At 38.6% G+C, this 25,480-nt stretch overlaps 1 protein-coding gene across 1 annotated transcript; it reads left to right on the top strand.

The window, feature by feature from the left end:
- Positions 1–1,103: 1,103 nt before the first annotated feature.
- Positions 1,104–25,173, top strand: LOC121885692 (stromelysin-3-like). Its single transcript, XM_042395379.1, has 8 exons — positions 1,104–1,830; positions 9,491–9,768; positions 16,278–16,421; positions 18,853–18,986; positions 19,148–19,362; positions 19,500–19,704; positions 21,051–21,311; positions 21,478–25,173. The coding sequence occupies exons 1-8, from the start codon at positions 1,717–1,719 to the stop codon at positions 21,603–21,605; spliced, it is 1,479 nt and encodes a 492-aa protein (XP_042251313.1). The 5' UTR covers positions 1,104–1,716; the 3' UTR covers positions 21,606–25,173.
- The last annotated feature ends 307 nt before the right edge of the window (positions 25,174–25,480 follow it).

The following is a 25,480-nucleotide window of genomic DNA, read 5'->3' as shown; positions in this document are numbered from 1 at the left end:
TGCAGGCAACTGTTCTCAGTGAACCCAAATAAACCCCCCAAAAACAAAATAAACCCACTGTACACAACCTGTCTACCACCAAACACCACACAAAGTGAGTGAATAGTGTTAGCTTAGGAAGAAAGTTGAACATGTAGCAAGTTAAAAAGCCAGATATTTCTCTCAGGAGTTGGTAGCGTCAATATTGAACTTATATTTATCAGTTGGCCAGAAATACGACTCCAAATGAATGATAATGTCATCCTGTGTCTGCTGGATGTGTGAACTGCACACTACATGACTCTATTTGACTCATAAATAGGCAGGCCCATACAATAAACACATAAATTCAGTCTCAATTCAAATCACTTTTTTTTTTCATTCAGTAATTATTCAGTTATATTTTCTGTAGATGTTATTTCCAAACATTAATGTATAAATGCTGTTTCAAAGCCTTCTCCAAACTGTCTGGGATAAAATTCTGGTGGGATAATAGTGAATTCTTATTCAATATATTAAACATATTAAGTTTGAAAATACTGGAGTCAGTCAAAAGCATATCCAGCAAGTTTTTAAAAGTAATTTGAGAAAAAAAAATGTAATTTCCCCTGCCTGCAAAACTCCTCAAATTCCCAGAAAAAATACAGAGGACATGGTCTGAGTGTCCTACTATGTCCATGGAAATAGGAAATTATTTGCTAACATGTTAGCCATAACAACTTAATAAGGTGGTAAAACGTCAGAGGCGTGTCTGTCAATTAGCTGCAAAGTTCTTCTGCTCCCTCTTGTCCAAAAAATTCAAACAATGCAGTTTCTGAATGGTGAAAAACAATCAAATATTCCTTAAAGGGGCAATCAAGTGATTTAGCATTGCCCTTTGCAATGCTAAATCCCTAGTATGGGTCTAGCCCCAGTTTGTATCTCTCGTGTATTAGCTTGCATCTGAGCTGCAGAGCTAAGCATCCATGTCTCTAAAAGATAAATATTCAGTGATGTTGATGTTTAACAACGCTTACTGCTGTTCAGAGGGTATTTCAAGAATTCTTAAGAACTCTCTTTATGGCTGCATGATAAAAAAAAAAAAAAAATTTAAGCCTTTTCCCAAGTTGGTTGGATGACCCTTTAATGCAAGTATTAACAATGGAAACCACACAATTACCCATATGTTTGGACTATGACAATTTGTAGGAAAAAACAAACAAAAATTCTTTTAAATTACACACTTCACAATTCTTTAACTGACAGGAAATACTTAGTTTTTAGTGTGTAGTTTTGTGTGTCAAACTACAAATGAGCAAATTAAGTTCTGAAAATCTTCACAATGAGCTCATTTCCTGTAGACTACCAAATTACATAACCCTGAATTAACAGTTACACAGCAGTTACCTTTGGGAAATGATTGAAAAAAAAAGTTTGACATACAAAACTACACGCTGAAAACTAAGTATTTTCTGTCAGTTAAAAACACCGGCAAGAGTCAAATTTATGAAGCGTTTTTGCACATTTCCATTAGTCGTTGTACAGTTGGAGTAAAAGGGGTTAACTGACGTGTGCAGTGTAGTTGAGCACTTGGGAGCTTGTAAAAAGTGTCATTTGAAGAGGACAAAGAAATCCCCCTGCAGTCATTGATTTCCACAACACATCGTCTTCCACAGCTCGGCGGCGGCAGCGTTCATTAAAGCTCGTGCTCTCTGCTCTGCACACCGTGTCATTGTTTCAGCTTGTGTCTGTGCGGACATGATGCAGGCTGTCGTGTTTTGCAGCAGCATCTTGCCTTTGCACCTCTTGCTCTGCGTTCACTCTCTGCCAGTGCTGGAGCGGACGGCCGTCAGCAGGTACAAGCAACTACAGGTGAGTGAAACGTTACTTTAGCTGCCAGAGATCACACAGCCTCGTGCAGGATGCGGTGAGTGTGTATAACAGAAATAGAGAAATGGAGTTAAAGGCACAGGTCATGGTATACAGAGGAATTACATTATACTGAATTTGTTGACTTAGTCAATCACTCAAACTTTATTTGTATAGCATCTTTCGTGCAAATTAGTGCATTTCAAAGTTCTTTACTAATGACTGACAAGCTGGTAATAAGACAGAACAAATGTAAACAGTAAAACAAATTGAGACTAATGCACAAGAGAAAGAGATGATGAAATAAAAGTAATAAAACCAATAAAACAGATAAAAAAATAAAATAAAAATAATTTAAAATAGACAAGGACAAATACAATCGGTGAGAGGGAATAGAACATTTTAAAACATGAATATAAGAAATATGTACTTAAATAAATAATGGCCATAATAATTCTAATTAAAAAGCCAGGCTTATATCAACACTTCCAGCTGCTCTCAGATCCTCGTCAGACTGCTCCAACAGCTCGGTGCTTCACCAAAAGTCTTTCCTGCGCTTTGGAACAACTGAAAGCCTCGCGCCAGAGGACCTGATGGACTGTCCTGGTTCATACACTGAAAGCATGTCAGACAGGTAGGCTGGTGCATGACCATGAAGTGCTTTAAAAACAAGTAAAAGAATTTTAAAATCAATACAGAAACTCACAGGCAACCAATGTAAGGACTTTACACATGGGTGTAATAGTCCTAGTCAGCACTTTCATGACATGTTTCTCATAAAACTGCTAAAAAATGGTGAAATTGTGCTCTGCTTTTTATGTGCTCAGTTGTAATAAAAGGCAGAATTTCAAACGTCAGTTTTCATGCAAGGCTATATGTCAACTTTTAGTTCAAACGGAGGCCTGCCATGCACTGCAAATGCTTTTCCACTTCATAATAAGCTTGATTTATCTGGCTGATATGCTATTAAAGATGTGAAGTTTCTCATTGAAAGCTGGTGCCTTAAAGGATTATTGACCTCGAGGAACTCAATGGTGCTGTGGTTGTGATGCAATAGCAGTGTTTGTACTAGATCGGATGTCTTTATAGATTAGAATCAACCATTCCTTTTCTTTCAGGAAAAAACAACAACAAACAAAGCATTGTGCATATTGTGTCATTGCACTATATATCCAAACAGAACAGTCATTTGTGTCAAACTTTTTGCAACTTGATGGATGCCAGGCCAGGTTTCCGGTGTGGCTGTCTACAGCATGACTGAAAGATTCACATTATGCAGGCACAGGCAAGTCATCTGGCAGTCTGTGGAAGCTAAAAAATCTGCTCATTTGCTGACTCGAGCAGAAAAGCAGAAAACAGCAGATACAGCCACTCAGAAAGAGGCACATCAGGCAAACAGACACTCAGAAACTGAGCAACCTGCCACTGAGACTTCTGTATGCATATTATACTGAGTTTCAGCAAGAAAACAACAAGCCACACCAAACAGGACGACGCTGCAAACACAACCAAACATCGGTATTCATTATATGATCCAAGATATTTAAGCACTTAATCTTCATAGTCAAACCAGACTTGCTGCTGACAGATTAATCTTCCCCAACATTCAGTCAAGCCCTGACAGCATGCATGAAGCCACCCCATAAGACCCTTTGTGACTACAAGTAAATAATTTATGTTTGCTTTTCTAGTTTGCTAATAATTTGTTTATTGGCATATTCAGAAGTTGCTCTATAAGTGCATTTTATGTGGAAATCTATGAACGTAAAGTCAAAAATGTTTAATGAGAGGTTCAAGAGGTTTAGTAAGGGATGTTTACAGTGGAGGATCAGTCTCTTATCCACTCTTCATCCTGCAAACATTCCACCCCCTTGGTACTTGTATGTGTGCACAAAACACAGAATACTTGCTGATATCTGGGAGCTTCTGCGATTAAATATTTACCTTTGAGAGAATTCATGTACATTATTTATCTAAAGTTTGGACTACATTTTATCTGCCCGAGAATGTCCGTGGGAGTACATCTTATCACAATTGTAGTGTGGTGGTTTAGGGAGCCAGATCAGATTCTGCACATGTATTGTTGCTGCAAGTTTTGAAGTTAGTCATTCACAATAATGTCAGATCAGCATCCTTGAAATCTCTCATAACACACCCCCATGTTATGGTGCAGACACACTGATGTCATGACTGAAGTGGGAATTTCCAGACATCTGGTCAGTGTGTGTCATGCAACTTTGTGGAGGTTTGTAAAATAGATTTCTGTGCCAGTGTGTGTTTGTTAGTGGTGCACATTTTTGCAGTCTTGTGCATGCTCATACCTGCATGCACACTTTGTATTTACATGTTTGAGTGACATCAACAAAGACTCCCCAATGTAACAGATGACACCTATTAAATAAAACAACAATGCCCTACTCTGTAGACGGGCTCAGCACTTAATTTGGGTTGAAGCTCGGGCACGTCCACAACCACAGCCACAGTGTCCTGTAGTGACATGTTAGCTCCATCTCCTGGATTCCCCCGACATAGAAAAAACTTTGTTTTAGGGTCATGTGATTTTGTGCTTATGCTTTTTAAATGAAAACTTGCCCATACACTTGTGGCCTGTGGCTTCATCTTTGTTGAAGTGGTTAAAACCTCTTCAACCCTGCCAGACAAATCAGTTGGTCTATTATTATGTGCTCATGTTTTGCATGAGAGCTGTGTTCAAACTAGCATAAGTTTATTTTACAGTGAAGATCTCAACTAGAGCTGACACGATTAGTCAATTAGTTAATCATTAATAATAATAATAATAATAACACAAGTTAACAATTAGTTAGACATCATAAAATGAATAGGCAACTATTTTAATAATCAGTTAAGTTGTTTCAGTCATCTTTCAAGCAATCATTCACTTCTCAGAGGTAAGATTTACTGCTTTTTTTGTCATAAATGATAAACTGAAAATCCTTGGGTTTTGGACCGTTGGTCAGACAAATCAAGCAATCTGAAAATGTCACTTTGGGCTCTAAGAAGTTGGGTAATGGTATTTTCACGCAGGCCATTTCTGCTGATTATGACAGGCTGATTTGTTGCCAACTCCTCCGCCGCCTGACTGTGCTTCCCTCCACAGACTGTTTCACCCTGACGGTCCCGGTCCTTCCTCCGCAGGCTCCACTTCACTCAAGCTGCCCGTCAGACCCGCTGCTTCTTCCCACTTTAACTTTAATAACAAACCGGGGCTCAGTGCTCTGGTTGGATCCACAATTAGAACCGGGGCTAACGTTAGCTGGGAGGCTAGCAGAGGCTAGCTGGCTGTGCTTTCCTCCGGTCATGCTGCGGCTAACGCTCCGCTAGCCTCTCAGCTAACGTTAGCCCCGGCTCTCAATGTGGATCCAACCGGAGCACCGAGCCCTGGTTTGTTATTCAAGTTAAAAATGGAAGAAGCAGTGGGTCTGACAGGCAGCTTGAGTGAGGTGGAGACTGCGGAAGAAGCACCGGGACCGTCAGGCAGAAGCAACCCGTTGAGGTGCTGCTAAGTTCGGCTGCACAGATAGGAAACATCTTGGCTGACAGGATGTACCACTCTGTTTGGAAAAAAAAAATCTTTTTGGTTTATAACGGCAGTTGGCAACCAGCGTATTAGGTGCATTACCGCCACCTTCTGCTCCGGAGTGTGGACCAGAGATTAAATCCTACACATTAATCCTGCTCCACCCACTTGGCAAATTCATTAAAGTTTTAAGGCTTCCTAAATTCTTACTTCATATATTGTCTTTCTTGATCATACATACGTGCATCCCTGGTATTTTTCACATTTTATAGACACAATGTGCAATCAATAAAATAAGTGACAGATTAATAATAATGACAATAATCATTAGTTTCAACACTAATCTCAACATTTTCTTATATATACAAATGTATTAGAATTATTCAGAAGAGAACTAGAAATTTTTCCTTTGATGAACTGATGCAGCAACTGAAATATCTGACATTTCCGTCAGTGTAAGCATCATATAGCTTCAGTTAAGGGTTAGAACAAGCAGATACAAAACATATACAGTATATGTGATGTCACAAAGTGAGGAAAACTTCAAACTTAACTTTTTGGAGTAAACCACTTTTAAAATATTGTAAAATAATACAATATATTGAGCTTTCTATTAAAAACGTCTCAAACTCACTCGGATGAGATAACCCTGATGACATCATCAGGGCCAAGATAACCCTGATGACCCTGATGACATCATATCTCTATCTATGAATATGTACGTTCATTTCAAAAGTTTAACTGCTGGACAAAAGATGTGTCCTACTTCATTGTAAAGTCCATTCTCAGTTTATGTGCAATGGAGGCTTCAAGTTTTCACATCACACAATTTGCATACTGGACAACGTACTTGCCTGTTGGCACCTACGTCCTATCAGACTCAGGCTTAAGCTTTATGGCACATACTTGTGTTGTTGTCTCCTGACTAGATCCCTGCTTGTGTTGTATCAGTCTCAGATGTACGTCGCTTTGGATAAAAGCGTCTGCCAAACGAAAAATGTAAATGTAAATGTAAATGTAGTCTCCAAATAAGTTCTGATGTCACAATAATGCTGCTGGTGCGTTTAGGTGTTACACTGAGATTTAGGGTGAGCACAGAGAAACTTTCTCCTTTTAGCTGATGAATGTGAAAACAAACTGCACATCATTCTGCACAGTGGGGCTCAAACATTCAACGGAAGTAAAAGGAAGCAAAACACATTTTTTAGTCAAGGGGACTTTAAGTATTTCAAAGCCATGCAGGTGCCAAAATTAAGTTTAGACATGGTTAATCAGAGATGCGTTATAATGCTCTTTTGCTATTTTTTCCCTGCCTTTCAACTAATATATGCTGGGTGATGCTCCAGCCTCATTAACCCTGATTAGAAATATATGGGTGTAGAGAAAGTATATATAGTATGGACTCTAATTAGACATATTTAGGTGTCGTAGGAATGGCACTTGTGATTTGTGGCCCATTAATTACCCATCTTTAAGCACTAAGGCACACTTCTCTTCTCTAGACAGCATAATGAATGGATTGATTTGGCCCAGATGGCACACCTGACTTAATTCGATAGACTTTGTTGTTTTTCAAGGCTGTCTCAGAACCAGCGTGGCTTTTGATTGTCAAGTGTTTGAACAAACATCTGTGTTAAGCCATAATCCTTGTACATTAGAGCACGTTTGAAGCTTTGTTTAAGCAGGAAATTCCTCTCATTCATGGTCTTATTTGCTTTAAAGTCATGAAGGACAATTAATCAATAAATTATACTGTTTAATTAGACTCTGCACTGAGGGGTGGGGACTTGTTTAGGTTGCTAGGTTAACGTAACTCGAAGCTAAAACGGTCCCTTTGTCTGTGGAGAGAGAATAATCCTGTTTGTTTTATCCCTAGTTTTGCAGAACAAAGAGCACAGGTGTTTGTCTTAGCTGGCAGATTAGTGGTTGTTGGAACTTTTCTAGTGTAGATTCATATATCATAGGTTCATTCTGACAAGCATTTTATTACATTAGTTCAAAGCAGTGAAACTGTAGGTGGTCTGATATCAGATGAAAACAGCACAAACATGTTTTCCAGAATGAATGACAGTAATACTTTCCATGTTTTGAATCACATTCATCTCAAATAGTGATACAAGACAATGATTCACCATCCCCGTTACAGTTCTCACCTAATAATTTCCACCCTCCTGCTCATTCTCAGCTACAGTATTTTTTGCGGTCAAGCTTGTTGTCTTCTTGTCTTAAAATGTCCCACTCAGCGACTCTGAACCTGAATTGTACCAACAATTATAAGCTAGTGTAATAGCCGACCCTGCTGGCTTGAAACAGTCATGTCAGCAGAATAGAAATCAAACTGTATCAGCAAGTAACTGACTTCATTGTGTGGGGAAGGTTGGCCACCCAGCATAGCAGCATATGACATTCATAAGCTGCTGTCATCACATGGATTTATGAGCTTAGACTCTCATCTGACTACAGCTCTTGAAGTTTCTTAAAGCTGCTCTAATCAATATTTTTATATTAACAATGGATCAAATGACTATGTATAATGTGTCAAGTTGTCGCTTATAGTGACGAATTATCACCAACTCTGCAGTCCCCCTCACCTCTACAGGTTAACATTAAGTATATTTTTAGAGGCAATATTAGAACGAAAAGAGAATTCATATATATTTGTTACATATAGTATACCTACATCAGTGACTTCTGGTCCAACTGACACATCAGTCAACAAATCTGAATCAGTACAACTCAGCACAACAACTCCACAGCCTTATGACAGCACGAAGACGATCAAGAGGAAAAGGAAAGTGCCTGAATCGAGTCCAAAAATGTCACAATAAACTAAGATCATTAGAGTTTACCGCCAAATATCCTCAAATTATATCAATATTTGGTAAGTCCCATCAGCCCTAAAGGATGCCATCAGTCAAATTTAGCAGCTGTGTATTTAAAATCAACTATCCCTTGCTGCAGCCAGTAGATTGGAGTGGGGTTAGGTGTTTAAATTGTGAAAGATGATAAAATGTACTTGTGAAGGTCTGAATGATAGCTCTAAGATAATTTATGCAACTATTCTAAGTCATAGTCTAGCCTGCTCCCTGTGAGACCCACCTAAGTTTGGCCCCATGGGTTTACAACTAAAACAAAGACCTTCATGGACAAGAAAAAAGTCTGTGTGACTGATGGTCAATCACAGGGTTACTAGAAAAGTATTAAAACTGTGTTTGATACAGTTCATTTTTGGTAAACAAGATGTCCTTGCCTGCACGGAGGGAAGCTCGCACTACGAGACATTGTAGAGTGTTGTTACTGGGACAGTCACCATCATTTTGTTATGAGACTGTCTAGTCATTGTAATGGTGCCACTGTACTTGTAACACTCCTTCACTGGTTGAGCCTTTTGACTGTAAATTGGAAGATCTTTTCCACTGAAAGTATGTGGCTCTTTAGCACTTCGGGAGCAGTGTGGAACAGATAATTTAAGCAAAAGTCTGGCTCTGTGAGACAATAAAAGTCTTACTCAATCTGCAGACAATTAGTTGCCGACAATTTTGATCAACGAATCACTTAATTCATTCATCATACAGAAACATTCTCTGGTTCCAGCTTGAGAGGATTTGCTGTTTTTCTTTGTTTTATATCATCTGACATATTATTGGGTTTTGGATTGTTGGTCTGACAAACATGTTATTTAAATCTGAACTATGGAAAATTCTGGCACTCTTCACTATTTTTATTGACAAAATGATGAATCAGTTAATCCAAAAAAGAAATTGATCATTTATAATTAAATTAATTGTTAGTGCCTACCTAGTGCAGTTCTAGGTTGGGTCTAATGCTGAAGCTATATCTCTGCAGGACTGGAACTTGCTTTTCAGTGTCTGTCCACATTTGCTATTTCCCAGTCTCTCTTAATTGTTCTGTATGGAAGGTGTGGTGTGTCCAGCTTATTACTCTGGACTTGTTAAGCAGGTAATCATTGTTAAAGTAAACAGAAATAGTAATTTCAATAAAAACAATACATGAAGTGATTTGTTAAATTCACATTTAAAGCACACGGCTAATAAATCAGTAATTAAAATAATACAGATGGTTGTTGTCTGTATCTGTCCTCAATGACTGTGCCTGTGTTTGCAGGGATGGCCTCACAGCAACAGTCATGTTGATCTGAAGAAGGGACGACATGAACAAGACACGCTCAATGAAGATTACCATTTGAAGTCTGCACTGCCCCCAAAAAATGACACAGAGTTCTGGAAGCGTCCTCGCTGTGGAGTCCCAGACTATCCCACCTTAACACAGGTCAGCCTGTCATACTACAACCTGAAGGAGACGGGAGGACTGAGCAGACAGCAGCGCATGAAGCGATTTGCACTCTTTGGAGGGCGCTGGGAGAATACTGACCTCACTTACAAGTAAGAAACACAAACATTCTGTCTGTAAATACATTGGAAAGACTCAGTTTTACAGCTAATGTGAACTTTTTCAACAATGTCTAAGAAATGTTTCATGTGTTTTTTTCCCCTGGTGATTAGCTGAATATATTACAAGATAAATAAAGAGTCTCTCAAAGTCTGCCTGTCTTAAATCACAGTTAATAGACAGCTTCTCTTTGCAGTTTGGCTCAAGGGTGTCATGACCTCCAGAGAAACAAATCCATTTCAGTATGTTGGAGCAAAACAAAACTGAAGGCTCAAGTTTAGTAAGGAGCTAATTGTTAGTTACATGAAAATGTGTTTACATTTTAACTTTGCACGAAGCATTGTGGTGTAGATTGTTTGAAGATTCAGTTTGTGAAAGCAGTGAAGTAGGGCTGCCAGCTGCCTCGTAAATTCTGGAATCATCCTGTAATTAAAAGTTAGATTACCCAATAATGATTGTAGTAGATACTCTGTTATTTATGAGTTTATCAGGGTGGTAAGTGTGACAAAAGTAGAGTTCTGAATCAAGTCAGCCTCATTCTGAAATACTTTGTGTGTGTGCATATGTTCTTGTGTTAACAGTCTACACAGACTCTTTTTATTGTGCAGTGTGTAAACTCAAGAAAACATTTGAATAGGATGACAAACAGATTGCGCTCCGTGGGCTTCAACAGTGTAACTGAGCCTGTAAAGTATCTATGTGTGAGCAGTTGGCAGTAAACATTCAAGAAAAACTTGAGACACTGGTGTTTTTGCCAGTAAGAAGAAACATTGATTTAAAAATAAAACTTCTATTCTACATGCAAAATCAAAACATCATATAACATGAATACTGGGATCCGTGGGAATGCTCATCCAGTTTCTGGTACATTTCACTGTGTGTACTGATAACTGTTGTCCTTTCAGCCCTATGGAACTTTTAGTGGCTTGTTTTGGTTCAGTCTATTCTCATCAACCGTGTTTCCAGCAGCAGCATACAATTTTTCAGAAGAAATGCACTGAAGAGCAGCCAAAGTTAGCAGTTAAGTGGTGAATATAGTGAAGCATTTAGCACTAACCCCCTGAGATGTTTCTCTCAGGGGTTGATAGAGACTAAAAAAAATGCTTAAAGGGAGAGAGAATATTAGACTAATAATCACCAGGTGGCTAGAAACACGACTCTAAAAGAATGATAATGTTGTTCTGTGTCTGCTGGATGTAGGCAACTGTTCGCTAACACACATCAACTTCACAGGGTAATAATATGCCTTGTTATGCTGCCCCCATGTGGCCAAAAACTATTTTTAGTTTTGGCCTACAGTTTTTGTGGCTAAGTGGTGTCATACCCGGATATTTTTCATGCAGCTAGCTAAAAACAAGACCAAAAGTCTATGGCCCATGGGGTTTCTTTGAGGTTATAGTTAGGCACGGCAGTGCTAAGCTAAATGCTAACATCCGCATAGGCTACTAACATGGTGACAGTGATACACTGATGTTTCAGAAGTAATGTTTACCGTGCTCATCAGGTTAGTTTAGCATCATAGCTCGCTTACATTTATCAATTAGCACAGAACACTTTTTTTTTTTTTTTAATTTCGAACATGTTAAAATAACAAAATAAAATATATAGGAAACGAAACAAAACAAAACAAAAATAACAGCAAACTTAAAACTAAAAGAAATGTAAAAAATAAACTAAAAGAATAGAAACAATAACAACAAACAAAAACAACACAAGTCAAAAAGAGACTCTGTGCCAAATGATATTATTCCAGTCCACCTCTATGTTCATTCATTCTGTATCTGTTCAATATGTTATTATATTATTATATAAGATTTGTTTAAACTTACTTAATGTTGTACATGTTTTCATTTCTTCACTACAGTTGTTTCATAGATTAACTCCCTTTGTTTGAACATACATATTCCTCTGAAATCATATTTACTTTCCCTCATTTGAAACAACCTTTGGAAACTGTTTGGTAACTGCTGATTTTTTACTCATTACATTACATTACAGTTGAGGCTGATGGGAATGTCATTAGTTTCAGGGTGGGGGTGGGGTGGGGGGTTTAACTGTGTACATCACAGCAAGGCAGTATGTTCAAACTCTGCTGACTTCTAATTTTCATTTTTGACACGAGTTTCCTTACACAGCAGTAAGCTCATCATCTGTTTGAAGTGAGAAGGGTCTCTTAACACTGTCAGTGATACTTGCCAGAGGTAAAGAAGTTCAGATTACATCCTGTCTGATGTGTCTGAGCTCGTCCACACAGCTGAACAATAAGAAGGAACCCATTCTCTAATCACTGTCTGTTAACACAATATCACAAGATCACTGAACACTGAGGGTTATGACCACCATGTATGCATATAGGCTTACTTTGTTACGTATTGCTTTTTGAAATCAGTTTACATTTTAAACACTTGGATCAAACTGATTTGGGATAAAAGTAAAACCATGCATGGGAAGAAGTGTGAAAATGTAAACTGAGAAATGGCTTCATTAAATCTATGTTGAGAACTGCTGTGCTGCATTGCTTGACAGATGAGAGTTTTAAGACCTTGACAAAGTATCAGGGTTCATAAACTTAACTGAATTGACCTTGTGCAGTCATTTCATAATCAAACACATTGGGAAGCATGGGATGGGGTTATATATTTGTTATTTTATTTAAGAGGGACAATACCAGTAATGCAAATACATTGGAGATATGGAGAGGCAATGCATCAGATGAAAGAGATTTGCAGCTCCTGTCCCTGGTTTGAATTTAGGTTAAAACAACTATATTAACAAATGGATTTAACAGATTCAGGATGTAAAAACAACAGAGCAGCTGCATTTGTACAGGACAAAAATTAAAACATCAGCAGGAGAATTATATCACAGTAATAATAACTCCCCAAAAACAGAAAAGGCAGAAATATTGTCAGAATACTTAAGCAGTGTATTTGTGAACAAACCTGAAGGGCACATACCTGAATTGCCAAGATTGGAAGTTCAGCAAATAGAACGTTTTATAAGAACTACTGATACAAAACTGCTTCTACAGAATATTAACATCTATAAATCACCATGTTCAGATGCGATACATCCTAGGATTTTAAAGGAATGGTGTGATTGCTGAATATCTATTAGTATTATATAATCAATCGTTTAAAGAATCAATTTTACCCTGTGAACGGAAAGAAGCACAAATCGGTGCAATTTTCAAAAAAAGGAAACAAATCATTAGCGGGAAGCTACAGGCCAGTTAGTCTGACATTTGTAGTATATGAGACAATGGAAAATCTAATCAAGACATACTGTACAATGTTGACCATCTGAAAACAGACTTTTTAGCAATAAGCAGTATGGATTTATATCTGGAAGACTGACTACACCTCAACTTCTCACGGTTCTTGATAAGTGGTCAGCAGCTTTGGATAGAGGACACTCAGTTGATTGCACATATATGGACTTCAAAAAAGCTTTTGATACAGTTCCTCATTGTAATCCTATTGCATAGACAACAGAGTTACAGACTGCATACATAATAGGAAGCAGCAGATGTGTAAATGGTGCCACTTCAGGCTGGAAACCGGTGACCGGTGACGACACAAAAATATTTAGAATAATTACAAAGGACACCGACACAGCCCATCTGCAAGAAGATCCAGAAAAATGTAAACATTTACACACTGGGAATTCAAATGATAACATAGTTAATGGTACAGTTGGATAGTTCAGCGAGTGGAAGAAAAAAATGATATAGGTGTAGTGGCTGATAGTTCACTTGAGTTCCACATGCATATTTTAGAAAAACACAAAAAGGCAAACTCTCTAGTGGCAATAATCAGAAGAACTTTTCAAAATCTATGCAAGGAAATAGTTTCACCATTATATTAACCCTTTGTGAGATCTCATCTTGAATTTGCAAGTTCAGTCTGGTGTCCTTATAAATTAAAATGTATAGAAAAAAAACATAGAGGAGATATGATTGAGACATGATTACGTCGATAAACTTGTTCACAGAACATATGATATCACAGCTGAGCCTGTCATCCACTTTTGGAATAATAGGTATGATTTAAGAGGGAACTCATTAAAATTATTAAAATTATTCCCACTAAAGTGTTCCTCTGAAAAGAAAAAAAAACTTCTTCACACTTTGTGCTTTAAAAACATGGAACAAACTTCCAGAGGATGTAGTGTAACTGAGGGATGTAGTCTCCTTCAGTTAACTCTTTTAAAATTAGATTGGATACATTCTGGTCAACAAAGGATATTTTGTATAATTATAATGCTGATTTTTGATTATTTGTGAAATTATTGTTTGTTTGTGGTATTGTTTTGTTGTATGATTTATTTATTGTAGTTGGAGAGTCTGGTGCGGAGGTTTTATATCTTGTACCAAAAAATTTACAATAAATTTCAATAAATTTCAATAAACGTGTATATGCATGTGTCATGCATGGTTCAGTGCTGTCTTACTTACTTGTTTGAACATACAACAATTTTTTTTCCTGTTTTAATGTAATCAATTAATATGGTTCTGGAGCTGTGTTACAGGAAATTTTGAGTATTAATGGAAGTAAGACTGTCACCGATACCAGATATAATGATTTGCAAAGTACTTCAGTGTCAGGTAGTTGCATGATATAATTATATTTCACCAAGTTAGCCTAAAAGTAAAATATAGACAAGTATTTTGTAAAAAAATATACTCACTAAGTACCGTGACTATGTCAGCACAAATCAAGTTGGCTTGGGTTTAACAATAAAGTAGAATTAGGATTGGTCAGAGTAAATCTGTAGTTACTGTACCTTTTCTCTTTTCTCCTTGTAACACTCCTTCTTTTCTTCCTACAATTTATAATTCCAACTGTGAAATGCATTGTTATAATACACTGTTCTTAAGCAGGCTGTAACTTTCTGCTTTCAGCAATCACATGCGTTTCTCCAGGAAATGTGTTTTTTAAATTTTGATGGTATACACTTGAGCTACAGGCTACAATCATGCAGTGTAAAAGATACTACCGATCCACACTAGACTTGGAATTTCAAGGCTTTCACATGAGCGCTTTTATCCATGGCAATTATGTGTCAGCAGGTTCAACAATTGTATGTACTATGTTTCCTATACATTTTGTGGTATTTTAGTGTTTTTGGTAATTATTATGAAATTAAAGTGCTTTTTGGTAATTCTACTTTTTTAGTCAACCTTTTGTGTCATTCACTCGTGACATGAAGACAGTACTTCCCAGCTGCTGTGGGAGGTAGACATGAAGTGATACATATGGCCACGTTTTAAATGCGCAAGCGCAACGACAAGCTTGTGATACACATGGCCATATTTTAACCGCGCAAGTGCCAACGACAAGCATGTTGTGGTAGGACTGTGTGGGCGTCTCCATGCGCACCTGCTATTTTGTTTCATGTATGTGTAGCAATGCAAAGTGCAAAAGGGCTGAGTGAAGGTGGATATAGATCAGTAGGTGTGGTGATGATTAAATACTGTCTCAGCCAGTCACGTCACTGCTCTCATTGCTCTGAAACAGCTAAGCCAATCACATTTAAACATGATAACGACAGCTCAACAAACAGAAAGCTTCTCTTGAGGAAATGTCTGGATGATTTAGAGTGCCGACATGAACACACATCACTACAAATCTGCACCTAAAGACAGATAGAGTAGTTTTTTTTCATTATAAGTTGCTATAATAACAATAGAAATCAAACTTTTTTTTTTTAAAGGCTATATTTGGTGATTGCATTGGACTGACGCAACTATAGAGCCATAACTCTAATGTAGTTCACCTTGTAAATAGTCACGAAGTTTAGTAATTAATGTTACACAACAGCGTTTGCATCACAATGCATCTCAAGAATAAAACAAGAAGCACAACTTTTGTTGAAAAGAAAGTTGAAAAAGAGGCTGATGAGCCCTGCTAACCTGATATCTCCATCATAAACTCATAAACAGGCAGGATATCGAGTTATAACACAACCAGTTTGATGTATGAAGAGGTGTGTGAGGTTATTCTGTAGCAGCCTGGTAGCATCAAGTGATTTAATGAAGGTAAACACAGTGAACGACCATGTGTAATGGTACTGGTACAATAAATATTTAGTTTGCTCTTGTTGATAAAATCACAGCAGCAACAGCAGTAGATTGATGCTGCTCCAGAAACAGATGTGGTCCTGAGACATTTGTTTTTCAACCAAATTTCAACCAAAATGCAATAACTGGCTTTATGCTGCTAAATGAGCCTCCTCTGCACCATGGCTCTGCGTTGCTCACCAAAATACTACGCAGATGGGCAAAGCAAGTTTCAAGGTCAGGAAAATACCAGAGTGCTGCTTGCACTAGTCATTGTGCCTCCATGAAAAGAGAGCCCTAAATCTTTATTGGAAAGTTGAAAGTACATATGGAAAGTCACAGAAAGTCAGCCTATGCAGGAATTTAACATGGTTACAGGACACAAATATGTTTTTTCACAAGTGCTGTGTGTGTGTGTTTGTCTTTGTGTGTATCCAATAGGATTGTGCGTTTCCCTTGGCAGATGAGTGAGGACAAAGTGCGCCGGATCTTACAGGAGGCATTTGGTGTGTGGAGCGCCGTGACTCCTCTGAGGTTCACAGAGGTCACCAATGACAAAGCTGACATCATTATTGACTTCAACAGGTAAAAAAGGCTCCACAGCAAGCACCAGAACACAGTTTTGTTGTTAATAGGCACAATTTTGCTTAATGATAGATTTCAGAGAGCAGAGCTGCTCCAGATAATCTCAGTTATTTGACCTTGACATGCATCTCTTGGATCTCTTGTTAAAGAAAAACCAAACCAGATGTGTCCTAGCCAGGCCCGATAGAATATCACAAACATGAATGAATGCAACACAGGACTTGTTTGGCAAGATTTATAATAGCGTGCCTCCAGCTACATTTTTTAAAACTCAGATGAGTCATTTTGGAATTTGGTGTACAATACTTCCATGTCATAACAACTTTACACCCACATTACAGTCTCATAACCACTCTGCCAAGCCCCTTTTTTAGTTTGAGACTTGACCTGTACAAGTTACTTTCATAACTCGCTTTCATCTCTGCTGTTAGGGACTATTTGAAGATTACTGCGTTTGGAGGGAAGCTAAATCTTAAATTATATATTCACTTTAAAGAGAAAGCAAGGCCCTTAAAGGTTCCTTCCCTTAACTGAAAACATAACAAAATAGTTCAAACAAATCAAGCTGCTCTCTATTTGTGAATAATTAGCTGCTAAATTAAAGTTATTGCAGCCACTCAGTGAGTGAGTGAGCACGGTTGACAGCTCTGTGGGTGCTGATGAACTTAAGTTCACAATATTTTCACCTCATCCCCAGGGTCTTGATCATAAAAATTGATCAGAACATGTTGCAGCCAGAGCTGCTGAGGGGCATCAGCCCACCCCAGATTGCAAAACCAAGCATTCCATTCTTGTATTATTGAAAGCAACTTTATAATGAAACTGATGCAGTTCAGCTTTTAGCCTTCACTCAAGTTGTCAGGCAACACTTAACAAAGAACATGGAAACAGGAGTATGAAAGTATGAAATAAAAATAAAAGACAACAAACATTTCTTACACACAACTATTAACACAGCAGTCAAAAAGGTATTTGCACATACTGTATGTGGCCGAGAATGAGTTTAGTGTATGGACATGTGGTTTTAGACCAAACAAATTCCTGAACTCTCGCAAGTTATGGGGTTGTGTTTACTGCTGTATATACTGTACATGACACCATGTTTGGTCCACATATAGGGGAAGTGCATCAGTACTTTTAACTGAGGTATACTACAAAAAGATTCAAATATATTTTATTGTTAAAATGTTCTTTAAGTACATACTGAAAATACAAAAATTTACAGTAACGCTATAGATTACAGCCTACAATTTACAGCGTAATTATTCCCAATTTACAATGTAATTCTTAGTTTAACAGTATGTAGCAATACATACATGTATGTACAAGAGAACAAGATGTGAAGTTAGGGAATAAGGAGGGGACAATCTGGCCATAAAAAAGAATTTATACTGCAGGTACTTTTTAAAGTAATGGTTACCTTTTCTAATATTACTGGTATACAGTATGTATGACCTACTGAGCAACAATCTGACATATGGGAGGAACTTGAGGAGAACTTACACTATAAGAATCTTAACCACAGGCATTTATTCTATTATTACAGGTTACAGTATGACCGTTACTGAGCAATAAAGCTGGAAGTTTAGGGGAAGATGGGGTAATGAGTTCTGTAGTTCTGAATGCAGTAAGTAGAAAAGCATTTTTATGATGTCCTGTTACTGTACAGTATGTAACAGCTGTGAACTTGCTTGCTGAGCTGTGTTGCTCAGTAGGTCATGCTGTACCTGTGATATTAGAGGAGGTACCTGTTATTTTTAAAATACCTTCCGTATAAATTCTTTGTAAGTTACCAGATTGTCCCCTCCTTATTCCCTAACTACACATCTTGTTCCCTTGTACCTACATGTATGTATTGGTACATACTGTACTGTGACACAAAAATGGACACAATTGTAAATTGGGAATAATTACACTGTACGTTGCAGGCCGTGATCTAAAGTGTTACCAAAATGACAAGAATTTTTTTTAAAACCCAGAACTTCATTTGAAAAGAACACAAGCTATAAAAATAATCACCATAGTCACCACAGTGAGAAATCCAAATGAATGCCTCCTAAAAATAAACTTTTGAGGATAAAAAAATGCAGTGCGTCAATTTAGTAATCCCGTGAGTGCTCACAGACAGGAGCTGACGTAAATGCTAGCAGGTTTGTTCTTGTTCATGTAAATTTCGGCAACTACCAAAGGAAAGTTTTTCTCTCCTGACTGCAGTAATGTTCAGGTTAGCATTTCAGCTTTCACAGAGCACACGTTTACTCAACTGTGCCTCATAAAAAGGAAGAAGGTACTTTTGGATAAATCAGACACCCTAAATGATGCAATTTTAAACAATTTTTGCTTTTTATCTTCCCACCTGGATTTCCAACATGCTAAGCATAGAGAAATATCTACAAAGGGGTGATATTACATAATAGATGTGCTTGTGTAGGTACTGGCATGGAGATGACTTACCATTTGATGGTCCTGGAGGAATCCTCGCCCATGCCTTTTTCCCCCGAACACACAGACAGGGAGAAGTCCACTTTGACTATGATGAGCATTGGACTGTGGGCAATGATGTGGGTAAGTACATGTGAAAAATGTTAAGGTAAACAGTGGTTTTGCTTTATGTTGAAAGAACCTGGTTTTAAAATTCTTTAAATTGACAACTTCCCCGAAAGAGTAACACATTCATCAGCTAATTTTAGTCTCACTGTCTCTTTATCCTTTGTTGTCCCGTTTAGGCACAGATCTCCTACAAGTGGCAGCCCATGAGTTTGGCCATGTCCTGGGCCTGCAGCATTCTCTGGAGCCGGATGCTGTGATGTGCCCTTTCTACAGCACCTCCTACCCACTGAAACTGAGCGAGGATGACAAGAGGGGCATCCAGTATCTGTATGGCCCCCCTCGGCATGCACCACCTGAGATGACAGAGACCAATGAGATTGGCATTGGAGTGGTGAGACAATAATACTGGGATTGGACCTCAAACCTACATGTACTGTTTTTACAAGATTTCACCAGTTTTGTATTTTGCAACTTACATGTTAGTGCACACACAAAAATTCCCCCGCTGTGTATGTCGTTGTGCCCCAGCCGGATGCCTGCAGAACAACCTTTGATGCTGTGTCCATGATCAGGGGAGAGCTGTTCTTCTTTAAGTCTCGATATGTTTGGCGTATCCGTGATGGGCAGCTACAACCTGGCTATCCAGCCTTGGCTTCACGCCACTGGAGGGGCATTCCTGACAACATTGATGCTGCGTATGAAGACAAGTCTGGCAACATCTGGTTCTTCCGAGGTTGGTCATAATAGAGACTAACAAGAAAAGTTTGCTCCCTGCCGAAAACTTGCAGTTGAAATTAATGAAATAATTGAAATACTGAAACAGTTGAATAGGTCAAATGGTATTTAAAATAGATAAATTGGAAGTGCTGAAAGAAGTTAAAATATAAGTTAAAGGGCCCAATCTTTGCAAAACCAGCGGCACAGCACAGACCACAGTCAAGTGGATACAGGGTGGGATGAGAAAGAAGACATTATAAGTGGGTGTGTTAGAGGCTGCACCAGTTGTAGCTAGTCATATTTGCTAATTTCATCCCCTTTAAACACAAGGATTTCCCCGTCATGTTAATTGACAAATAACAACAACAATTGATGCCATTATTTTTGAAAGCATCCTCACTTAACTTTTAGTGCGTAAAACTTTTGCACAGTACTGTATATACTGTATATAACTATTATTGTTACGGTGGAAAATTTCTTGATGTGGCACCTTTTGTATTCTTAACCAGTATGGAGGAAGCTATCTTATTAGCTGTGTCCAATTTTATATAACCCTGCTCTGCCAAAGTCAACTCCACAAAAGAGATGTTTGCAGTGAGACAGGAGTGTTAGGTGATTTAACTATGTTACCTTTTTGTCTGGTTAGTGGGCAAGAGCGCAAGTAGTTGCTATGCAACTAAGAATGTAGGATCACCCACCTCCTGAGGATGCACAAATAAATTTGACATTGCCACTTTCTGGTGTGATCTGGCACTTAATGTACACATAAAACATCCATCAGCAATGTCTTTCCTGAAACAATGTCCTGGTTACTCTGAAAAATTCAGAATATGCTGTCAGTTTACATTGAAACCTCTTTCTACTGGACAAATAAGCAACTTAGCAGCTGAAAATATTTTTGTTCTTGCTGACCTCCAGTGATTTAACTTCTCAGCTCGCAGCAGTGATGGAAAGGGTGCGTCAGTACATTGTGATTTCACTGTTGAGTGTGGTTACAGGTGCAGCAGAGCACTTACAACCACATCCATCAGTGATATTGAGTGTGGTCAGCCTGAAGTGGCTTTTCAGTCTAGTGTTCAGTTACTGTTTGAGATGGATGAAGTGACTAAAGATTCATTGTAGAGAAGACGACAAAACAAAAATGAGACAAAATAGGCTCAATAACAAAAAAGTGCAAAAAAAAGTATTCATGAAAATATTTTTTGTTATTCTTATTCTTATCATTGCTACAGAACTTTCAGACCAGCTGTAAATGTTTTGTTCTGGATTAGGGCACTGCCTTGAAGAAAACTAACGGTGAAATAAATCCAGGTAAATGAAGTTCAAATTTTGGGTTTTAAGTCCATGTTCATATCGTGACAGGTGGAAACTACTGGGTGTTTGATGCAGAGAGGAAGATAACAGGACCAGATTCAGTGCAGCAGCTGGGTCTTCCCGTAACAGACATCCAAGCAGCTGTGAAGTGGGAAGAAGACAAAGTCGAGAAAGTCTACCTCTTCAAGTCCACTTCTTACTGGCCCTTCAATCCTCGCGAGAATCGAGTCTCTGATGTCCACCCGCGCAGCTTGCATGAGTGGGGAGGAGTGCCCCTCCAAATTGATGCAGGTTTTCGGGACAGATATGGTGAGGACTGGGATGACGGGAAATAATAATTTAATAATATTAATAATAATAATAATAATTTCATATTAGTTTTCTGTGCCTCTGTGCTAGTGACTGATAAAAGTCGGGAGATTGTTTTAACCTGCAAACCCATAGCTGACTGTTGCCTTCTCTCCCATCCTGACAGGCTACGCCAATTTCCTGAGTGGGTCGCACTATTGGAAGTTTGACCCTGTGGCGCTGAAGATGCTAGAAGGCTACCCCCGCAGCATCGGCATGGATTTCTTTGGCTGCTCTGCCTTACGGTCCAAATAAGTTCAAACACATACAGTACATCTGGTAAACTTCTGAAGAGGAGTGGGTTGATTTTTCAGCTTTATATCCCATACAGCACATTCTGGTCATTTTGAAAATATACTGAAGGCTGATGTATTTCATTGAGATGACTCAAAATCCATATAACTATAACGGCAGCCACTTGTCAAAGTCATCTTCTGCTGCAACCAAATTATCTTTTGAAAACAATGCATTTGTATTTGAATTTACACATAAATTCTAGATTTTACTGTAAATATAAGTTTGCAGGAACAGTCCACAAATGATTTTCTCAATTTGAAAGGACAGTAAACATCTGGAGACAGGTAATTCAACCCTGACAAAGCTTCACCCTCAGGCTTTGATGCAAAAACCCACTGCCCAAGTGCTACAAGTGTTTGTCCACATTTAAAGAGCAACTCCACTCTAGATCTAGGAAGAGCAGTACTGCTGCACTGACCTCTGTGGGTTGAAAAGTTCCTGTCTGTAGTGATGCCCTATAATGCAATGTGAACTGCTGTGGTTGTGGAAGGAGCATCCACCAAATGTTGACAGTGCAAGCAGACTGGGTGCAAGTACTCTTAAATGCCTGCAGTAGGAAAACCTGAGACAAATCAAGCAACACCTTGCTCATTAGCAAACTTGAGGCATGTATTAAGGCTTCAGTATGGCCAAATAGAATTTGTTGTTTTTGTCTGACCGTGTAAGTGCAAAAATGATTATACCTGTTCTGAATGACCACACCTGAAGGTGGGGCAAAAAGCCTGCTGTCATAGTTCCCCTCTCACTGCATCTAGGGTTGAATACTGAGAATTGAGATCCCCATATTTCCCAGAAATTCTTGTCAAAATCTGCTCCCATTTTCTTGGGAAAAATGCCTGTGGATTGATGGTATGTGTCTGCTTGTGTGTCTGTGTTCACATACTGAAGGCTACTATGTACTGAAACAAACATGCCTTCAGTGAACCTCATTAACTCTACCACGCAACTGTTGTAAATACACTCTGAACCTGAAACACCATCATCATGGCACTATAACTGGATCAACTTTTTTTTTCATGCTAAAATGGCAGCCCATTGTTCAGTTGTGTGAACAAATCCGCAAAATCTATATACACAAACACTATCATCAGACAACCCCAAATCAGATTGCAGAGCAGCGTTTAACCCTAACATAACAACTAAAGAACAACTCTCCTGTTCCTCAAACCACAGAAATAACATGCTGAAACTGATGCATTACACAGATATACCCTCTCTTCCACTCCACACTAGTCTTGTTTTGGGCCTTTGAATCACCATTCACATTTCAGTTTTTCAGTGAAATAAATGGTAATAACAATACAATAATAATAGCCAAATAAAAATAATATAAATAATATTAATAATAATACATAATGAAGTGAAAACAAAATGGCAGTCTAATGTGATTATCAATCTAACTCTGCGGAGTAATAACCTCAGGTGACCATAAAGGTGGTTATATAATACTCTGTAACTACTTGTAACCACTCGGATTATAAGCTCCATATTCAGCAAGAAATCCCAGGAGTCTTGGGAAAAGAGTGATCTAAATATACAGTATTTTCATGGCCAGGCTCACTGGGTGCACCTCTGGAGTCACCATCTCTTCAAAAGAGATGATGACCCTTTTGAAGTTGAATTCACTTCTCTGGACACACTGATTATCCAGTAATCACAATGTTTCACCCGTGTAATAGTAATTGATGATTTTACTCAGCATCACAATGATCCATACAATAACCATCTGCCATTAAACACCACCGTAGTGTAGTTTAGTATTTTGCATTTTGTATTTTTTCATTTCTGAAATTATTTTTAAAGTTTAAATCTGTTAGTTTCAACTGTTATACATGCAAAAATAACTGCTGACATTCTTTTTGATTTGTGTTAACTGTACAAAATTCATCAGGACCGATAAGTTTTATGTCCATAAAACTCACCCATAGTCTCAATGCGATGAATCATACAAATGGGGATGATTCACCACATACTCTCTCACCTCTTCACACCTGGTCAGCAGCTATGTAAAGTGCCCATGACTGCCAGATTAGTCAGACTTTCTGTTCAGGAAAGTTACAAAAATTCCTGATGCTGCTGTCGGAAATGGGATTTCAGGTGCTGTTAGACACTTTGTTTGAAGCATACTGAAGCCTTTAAGACTACACATTTAAAAAGCTGCCAACTTTTCCATCTTTCCCTTTGAAGAACACTGTAAATTGTGTGTGTTCGTCCCTCATGTCATATAATGTTAACTGTTTCATCCATTGGAGCCACTGGCTTTGTTGCCTGTGCTTGACAACTCTGCCAGTTGTGTTTGAGGGGGAAATTACTCACAGGGGTTCCTCAAGAGTTAGTGCTCGGTCCCCTTCTCTTCTCAATATACGCCACCTCACTTGGTGCAATGAGCCACTCCCATGTATTCTCATACCATTGCTATGCTGACGATACTACTGTTCCTGCCGGAAGACCTCACAGTCTCGGCATGGAACTCGTCATGCCTTGCCGATATCGTGGCATGGATGAAGGAACGCCACCTTCAGCTTACCTTCACTAAGACTGAGGTTCTTGTCATCCCAGCCAGTCCTTCTATACAACAACAGATCAATATCCAGCTCGAATCAGCCCAACTCATGCCCACAAAGTCTGCCCGAAACTTGGGTGTCATGATTGATGACCAACTAACCTTTAAGGTTCACGTGGCCTCAATTGCTTGGTTGTATTTATTTGCAACTCCTTACTGGCAGGTCTCCCCATGTTCAAACCTCTACATATGATCCAGAGTGTGGTGGCATGTCTGGTCTTCAATCAGTCCAAAACAGCACATATCACTCCGCTGTTCATATCCCTCCACTGGCTCCCAATTTCTGACTGCACCAAATTCAAAACCTTGACACTTGCTTACAAAACAGCTCCCACCTACCTGAACTCCCCCATTCAGGTCTACACTCCCTCCCACTCACTACGCTTTGCCAATGAAGGGTGCCTGGTACTAACAACAGGGCACTAAGTCCCTAGCTAGACTCTTCTCTTCTGTAGTTGGAACGAGTTATCAAACTCCATTCGATCTGCAGAGTCCCTCTCGATCTTTAAGAAGAAGCTAAACACCCAGCTCTTTCGTGGACACCTCTGCACCTGATGGTCATATAAAATAAATTTAAAAAAACAAACAAACTAACTATTATCCGCTTCTATGCACTGCATGTTGGCACCTACATCCTATCGGACCTAACTTAACTTTATGGCACTTGCTCGTGTTGTTCTCTCCTGACTAGATCCTTGCTTGTGTTGTATTAACTCTGTGAAATTGTAACATTGTAACATTGTAACCAGCTAAGTCAGCACTGAAACCAGAAACTGAATTTAGGTTCCTACAGTGGTGCTTTTTACCACGCTAGCATTGGTCCAGACTGAAATATCTAATTATCAACAACTAACAAATGGACTACAATGAAGAGACATTGATTGCACCCAGAAGATGAATCCGATTGACTTTGGTGATCCTCTGACTTTTCCTCTAGCGCCACCATGTGGTTGGCATTTGTGGTTTGCGGTTTTAAGTGAAATATCACGAAAACTATTGGATGGATTGCCATTAAATTTGGTACAGACATGTCCCCCCTTAGGATTAATGATGTAATAACTTTGGTGATCCCTTCACTTTTCACCTAGTACCATCATCAGTTCAAAATCTCAATGTCTCCAATACTAAGCTTTACCACTGAAATTACTCGTGAAACTAATGACATCGACCTCAGCTGTACTTTGTTTAGTGCTAAGTAGCAAATATTAACATGCTAACACGCTAGTAAACTACACACATAGTAAACTTTACACCTGCTAAATGTTAGCAT

This window comes from Thunnus maccoyii, chromosome 19 (genome assembly GCF_910596095.1).
Source record: "Thunnus maccoyii chromosome 19, fThuMac1.1, whole genome shotgun sequence".
Lineage (NCBI taxonomy): Eukaryota > Metazoa > Chordata > Actinopteri > Scombriformes > Scombridae > Thunnus > Thunnus maccoyii.
This window is presented reverse-complemented; position numbering and strand designations above follow the sequence as displayed.

Coding starts and splice junctions, on each gene's coding strand:
- LOC121885692 (XM_042395379.1), top strand. CDS start 1,717: ATGATGCAGGCTGTCGTGTTTTGCAGCAGCATCTTGCCTTTGCACCTC. Junction 9,769..16,277: donor AATACTGACCTCACTTACAA/GTAAGAAACACA, acceptor TGTATCCAATAG/GATTGTGCGTTTCCCTTGGC. Junction 18,987..19,147: donor GACTGTGGGCAATGATGTGG/GTAAGTACATGT, acceptor TGTCCCGTTTAG/GCACAGATCTCCTACAAGTG.